The sequence below is a fragment of the Entelurus aequoreus genome, linkage group LG26 (assembly GCF_033978785.1).
Source record: "Entelurus aequoreus isolate RoL-2023_Sb linkage group LG26, RoL_Eaeq_v1.1, whole genome shotgun sequence".
NCBI lineage: Eukaryota > Metazoa > Chordata > Actinopteri > Syngnathiformes > Syngnathidae > Entelurus > Entelurus aequoreus.
This window is the reverse complement of record NC_084756.1, coordinates 7,800,391-7,807,593: the sequence shown is the minus strand read 5'-3', so window position 1 is coordinate 7,807,593 and position 7,203 is coordinate 7,800,391. Positions and strand designations below refer to the sequence as shown.

The window sequence follows — 7,203 nt, the reverse complement described above, 5'->3', positions numbered from 1 at the left end:
TATCCTACACTTCTCTTTTGTAAAGTAAATCTGAACAGCCGATATGGGCATCTACATCTGCTATATGATTTGCCCGAGAAGCTGGGCAGGACATTATTAAAAAAAAAAATAATTAAAAAAAAAAAAAAAGAGACATCAACATTGCCTCAATTTACAAATGCAACTATTTTGCAATGTTGTTTCAAAGTCAGTTTTAAAGGACATGTACGTGTAATCAACGTTGTATCAATGTCTTATGCCTGCTGGGACTCCTTGATAGTATTGGTTTGTATTTTGATCCTGTGATGTTAACGGTCCATAAAGTCCTGTGTGATGCAATAAAAGTGTGACGATATTTACCGAGGACGAGTTTCCAACAAGCGTGGCGACAGTCACCCCCCCCCCCCCACCCCCCCCGCCCCAGACAACGTGCAGGTGAGTAAGCGTCCATAAAATGTCAGAGCAGGATTTATGAATCCTCCTTTTACGAGCGTGTAAAACTACTCATTAACCCGTGAGAAAACTTTGCTCATTTGTCACATGACCACGCCAAAGGTGTGTGTGTGTGGGGGGGGGGGGGGGAGAGGCGAGGCGAGGCAAGACCTCAAAAGGGAGGTCTGTGCCTGCACCAGCAAGCAGAACAGCGCCTAAGTCACCATGAAGACCACACTCGCCACCGCCGCTCTCCTGGTCCTGGTTCTGGGCTGGAGCTCTGAGGCCGTGCAGGTCCAGGTAAGACTCTGTGCTGTCTCGTCGCTTGCAGGTTCCTTGACGCCTTGACTTCTTGCAGGAGAACGGCTTGTCCTTCTCCCTGGAGGCCGTCAAAAGGCTGCAGGAGATGTCGGTGAGCAGCAACCCTCGCCTCAGGTCCAGCTCCTCGTCCATGTGCGAGGACCCCATGCTGCCCCAAGAGCTCCTGCCCCTGTGCAAACAGAAGGGGGCGTCGGCCTCTCTCGCCAGACTAGGTGCGACCTCGCCACTCTCCTCCCGTCTCTTATCGTTGCGTCACGACAATAAAACCCCACAGTGTTTTTATTCACGTGCGTCTTTGTTGCAGCCGCGGTGCCTCTGGACGTCTGCGAGATCTGCGCCTTCGCCGCCTGCACCGGCTGCTAAGCTAACACGCTAACATGAATTATTGCCATTAGCTCGTTTTCTTTTTCCTTTTCTTCAGTTTGCCATTTTCTTGTCAACATGAGAGCGAAAGGAGAAAAATTGTTACTTTGAGCGTTTGAGCCCTTTTTTCCTGTCGCTTTGATGTTATGTTTTGTTACATTTCTACCCCACCAGTCTATTTAAAATGTCTTCATCCTGTTTTTATTGTTTGGAATAAAAAAGTGTGCATTGCAAGTCACGTTGTTGTGTGTGCGAGTTCTTGTTGATCCAAGACACGCCGAGAGGAATGTTGGCGCCCACTTCACACGTGAATCAACACAAGAGTAGTTTTATCTTGTATCTACATTTTCACAGTACTTTAGTACTTGGTACAGAACAACAACATATTGGTACAGTACTTTAGTACTTGGTATAGTACAACAACACATTTTCACAGTACTTTAGTACTTGGTACAGAACAACAACACATTTTCACAGTACTTTAGCACATGGTACAGTAAAATAACACATTTTCACAGTACTTTAGTACTTGGTACAGTACAACAACACATTTTCACAGTACTTTAGCACATGGTTCAGTAAAATAACACATTTTCACAGTACTTTAGTACTTGGTATAGTACAACAACACATTTTCACAGTACTTTAGCACATGGTACAGTAAAACAATACATTTTCACAGTACTTTAGAACCTGATACAGAACAACAACACATTTTCACAGTACTTTAGAACCTGGTACAGTACAACAACACATGTCTGCAGTACTTTAGTACTTGGTAAAGTACAACAACCCTTTTTCACAGTACTTTAGTACCTGATACAGTACAACAACACATTTCCACAGTACTTTAGTACCTGGTACAGTAAAACAATACATTTTCACAGTACTTTAGTACTTGGTATAGTACAACAACACATTTTCACAGTACTTTAGCACATGGTACAGTAAAATAACACATTTTCACAGTACTTTAGAACCTGGTACAGTAAAACAATACATTTTCACAGTACTTTAGAACCTGATACAGAACAACAACACATTTTCACAGTACTTTAGAACCTGGTACAGTACAACAACACATTTTCACAGTACTTTAGAACCTGGTACAGTACAACAACACATGTCTGCAGTACTTTAGTACTTGGTAAAGTACAACAACCCTTTTTCACAGTACTTTAGTACCTGATACAGTACAACAACACATTTCCACAGTACTTTAGTACCTGGTACAGTAAAACAATACATTTTCACAGTACTTTAGTACTTGGTATAGTAGAACAACACATTTTCACAGTACTTTAGCACATGGTACAGTAAAATAACACATTTTCACAGTACTTTAGAACCTGGTACAGTAAAACAATACATTTTCACAGTACTTTAGAACCTGATACAGAACAACAACACATGTTCACAGTACTTTAGAACCTGATACAGTACAACAACATATTTTCACAGTACTTTAGAACCTGATACAGTACAACAACACATGTCTGCAGTACTTTAGTACTTGGTATAGTGCAACAACCCATTTTCACAGTACTTTAGTACCTGATACAGTACAACAACACATTTCCACAGTACTTTAGTACCTGGTACAGTAAAACAATACATTTTCACAGTACTTTAGTACTTGGTATAGTACAACAACACATTTGCACAGTACTTTAGAACCTGGTACAGTAAAACAATACATTTTCACAGTACTTTAGAACCTGATACAGAACAACAACACATGTTCACAGTACTTTAGAACCTGATACAGTATAACAACATATTTTCACAGTACTTTAGAACCTGATACAGTACAACAACACATGTCTGCAGTACTTTAGTACTTGGTATAGTGCAACAACCCATTTTCACAGTACTTTAGTACCTGATACAGTACAACAACACATTTCCACAGTACTTTAGTACCTGGTACAGTAAAACAATACATTTTCACAGTACTTTAGTACTTGGTATAGTACAACAACACATTTTCACAGTACTTTAGCACATGGTACAGTAAAATAACACATTTTCACAGTACTTTAGAACCTGGTACAGTAAAACAATTCATTTTCACAGTACTTTAGAACCTGATACAGTACAACAACATATTTTCACAGTACTTTAGAACCTGATACAGTACAACAACACATGTCTGCAGTACTTTAGTACTTGGTATAGTACAACAACCCATTTTCACAGTACTTTAGTACCTGATACAGTACAACAACACATTTCCACAGTACTTTAGTACCTGGTACAGTAAAACAATACATTTTCACAGTACTTTAGAACCTGATACAGTACAACAACACACGTTCACAGTACTTTACAACATGGCAAAGTACAACAAAATATTTTCAGAATACTTTACAACCTGATACAGTACAACAACACATGTCTGCAGTACTTTGGCACTTAGTACAGTACAACAACAGATTTTCACAGTACTTTAGAACCTGATACAGTACAACAACACATGTTTACAGTACTTTCGAACCTGGTACAGTACAACAACATATTTTCACAGTACTTTAGTACCTGATACAGTACAACAACACATTTTCACAGTACTTTAGAACCTTATACAGTACAACAACACATGTTTACAGTACTTTCGAACCTGGTACAGGACAACAACACATGTTTACAGTACTTAAGAACCAGAGGTGGGAAGTAACGCGCTACATTTACTCCGTTACATCTACTTGAGTAGTTTTAATGCTACATACTTTTACTTTTACTTGAGTATATTTATAGAGAAGAAACGCTACTTTTACTCCGCTCCATTTATCTACATTCAGCTCGCTACTGATTTTTATCGATCTGTTAATGCACGCTTTGTTTGTTTTGGTTTGTCGGACAGACCTTCAAAGTAGGATCTACGCATGCCTGCGTTTCACCAATCAGATGCAGTCACTTGTGACGTTTGACTCCGTTTCACCAATCAGATGCAGTTACTGGTGACGTTGGACCAATCAAACAGAGCCAGGCGGTCACATGACCGTCACACGCGGACCCCGACTTAAACAAGTTGAAAAACGTAGTCGGGTGTTACCATTTAGTGGTCAATTGTATGGAATATGTACTGTACTGTGCAATCTACTAATACTAGTTTCAATCAATCAATCAAAAGTGTGAAGGAAAAAAGACACTTTTTTATTCCAACCGTACCTCTCTCAAAAGCCTAAAGACTGACCGCACAGTTCCTGTCTTCACAATAAAAGTGCCGCTCCATCGCGCCTGCGCTAACAAAATAAGAGTCTCCGAAAGCCAGCGCAAACAAGCTAGCAAGCTACGGAGTTTGCCGCCAATGTATTTCTTGTAAAGTGTATAAAACGAATATGGAAGCTGGACAAATAAGATGCCAAAAACCAACCACTTTCAACTTATATTCTTGTCTTCATGAAAGAAAGGAATCTATATGTTAAACATGCATGTATATTCGTTAGAACACCTTTAACATGTGAACAAAAACAGCAAAATAAATCAATATAAATTATATACTGTATATATAAATGTATGTATATATATATATATATATATATATATATATATATATATATATATATATATATATATATATATATATATATATATATATATATATATATATATATATATATATATATATATATATATATATATATATATATATGATATGATATGTGTGTGTATGTACATGTATATATGAGGGAGATCACCTCGACTTGGTCATTTATTAAGTAATTGATTAACGTTGAAAAACGTATTCGGGTGTTACCATTTAGTGGTCAATTGTACGGAATATGTACTGTACTGTTGGATCTACTAATACAAGTTTCAATCAATGAAAGCCTACTGAGCCTAAAGTGCTGTTAAGTTATTGTGGCTCAATTTGCCTTAATTTTTTTTATTTTAATGTATTATTATTTAATATATATCATTGTTTTAGTTGCTTAAGAGATATTCCTGGCTCTGAATTTGCTCATTGCTATTTTTATGTTTTTGTGCATTATTTGTTGCCGTCATCATTAAACGAACAGGTTACTCATCAGTTACTCAGTACTTGAGTAGTTTTTTCACAACATACTTTTTACTTTTACTCAAGTAAATATTTGGGTGATTACTCCTTACTTTTACTTGAGTAATAAATCTCTAAAGTAACAGTACTCTTACTTGAGTACAATTTCTAGCTCCACCCACCTCTGTTTAGAACCTGATACAGTACAACAACACATGTTCAAAGTACTTTAGAACCTGATACAGTACAACAACACATGTTCAAAGTACTTTAGAACCTGGTACAGTACAACAACATATTTTCACAGTACTTTAGAACCTGATACAGTACAACAACACATGTTCAAAGTACTTTAGCACTTAGTACAGTAAAACAATACATTTTCACAATACTTTAGAACCTGGTACAGTACAACAACACATTTTCACAGTACTTTAGAACCTGATACAGTACAACAACACATTTTCACAGTACTTTAGAACCTGGTACAGTACAACAACACATTTTCACAGTACTTAGAACCTGATACAGTACAACAACATTCGACCCGAAACATGACTTTTATGAGTAAACAAACTATATAACATGATATATTCTGCTTTATTATTACATTATTACAATTTATTAGTTTTAGGTTGTTACTATTTTTTATTTCAAGTAGCCTTTTTAAATGTAAGGTTTTACACTTTTACTGTGAAACTTTGTTCTCAAAATCACATGTAAAAGTTACATAATTCTGATTTTGAAAGCAGAATTTAATTGTCATCAATTTATTCTGACTTTATTGTCATGGAGAGGTCATCGCAATACAACAACAACAAGGCACAACACAACAACATAAAGCCACAACACAACAGCTTCACATGGCACCACAACAACATACAAACGAACACAACAATTTTACCCCACAACACAACACAGAAACATAACACAACTTGACCCCACAACGCAAAAATATAGAGTCACAACACAACTCCACTCCACAACACAACAACATAAAGCCACAACAAAACAAATTTACCCCACAATACAACATGGAAACACAACACAACTTTACCCCACAACAGAACAATATAGAGTCACAACACAACTTTACCCCACAGCATAGCAACATAAAGCCACAACACAGCAACTTCACATGACAATACAACAACATAAAGCCACAACACAACAACTTTACCCCACAACACAACAACAAAAAGCTGCAACACAACAAGTTTACCCCACAGAACAACAGTATAAAGCCACAACACAACAACTTTACTCCACAACACAACAACATAAAGCCCAACACAACAATTTTACCCCACAACACAGAAACACGACACAACTTTACCCCACAACACAACAATATAGAGTCACAACACAACTTTACCCCACAACACAACAACATAAAACCACAACCAAACAACTTTACCTGACAAAACAACAACATAAAGCCACAACACAACAATTTTACCCCACAACACAACCCAACAACTTTACACGACAACACAACAATATAATGCCACAACAACTTTACCCCACAACACAAAACATACAGCCACAACACCACGTAACTTTGACCCAAAACACAACAACATAAAGCTTTAACAAAGCAACTTTACCCCACAACACAAAACATAAAGCCACAACAAAACAACTTTACCCCACAACACAACAACACAAAGCCAAAACAAAACAACTTAACGCCACAACACAACAACATAAAGCCACAACATAACACAACCCACAGTACAACAAAAACTTTACTTGGAAACACAACATTAAACCACAGCCCAACAATTTTCCCCAACAACACAACAATTTTAAGCTACAACACAACAACTTTACCCCGCAACACAAAAACATAAAACCACAACACAACAAAACTTTACCCCACAACACAAAACAAAAATGTTACCCGACAACACAACAACTAAAGCCATATCACAACAACTTTACTTGACAACCAAAGCACAAAAACTTTACTCGACAACACAACAACATAAATCCACAACACGACATAACTTTACTCCACAACACAAAACAAAAACTTTACCCGACAACACAACAACATAAAGCCACAACACATCGACTTTACCTGACAATCACAGCACAAAAACTTT

The 7,203-nt window shown here is 37.2% G+C and overlaps 1 protein-coding gene across 1 annotated transcript; it reads left to right on the top strand.

Moving 5' to 3' along the window:
• The first annotated feature begins 512 nt into the window (after positions 1 to 512).
• LOC133643255 (guanylin-like) lies at positions 513 to 1,278 on the top strand. The gene is made up of 3 exons (XM_062037705.1): positions 513 to 711; positions 770 to 944; positions 1,037 to 1,278. Exons 1-3 carry the CDS (start codon positions 637 to 639, stop codon positions 1,093 to 1,095), a joined length of 309 nt encoding a protein of 102 aa, XP_061893689.1. The 5' UTR covers positions 513 to 636; the 3' UTR covers positions 1,096 to 1,278.
• The last annotated feature ends 5,925 nt before the right edge of the window (positions 1,279 to 7,203 follow it).

Excerpts from the sequence above, each read along its gene's own strand:
- LOC133643255 (XM_062037705.1), top strand. The coding sequence starts at position 637 with ATGAAGACCACACTCGCCACCGCCGCTCTCCTGGTCCTGGTTCTGGGC. Across the intron at positions 712-769 it reads CTGAGGCCGTGCAGGTCCAG|GAGAACGGCTTGTCCTTCTC; the intron begins GTAAGACTCTGT and ends GACTTCTTGCAG. Across the intron at positions 945-1,036 it reads GGCCTCTCTCGCCAGACTAG|CCGCGGTGCCTCTGGACGTC; the intron begins GTGCGACCTCGC and ends TCTTTGTTGCAG.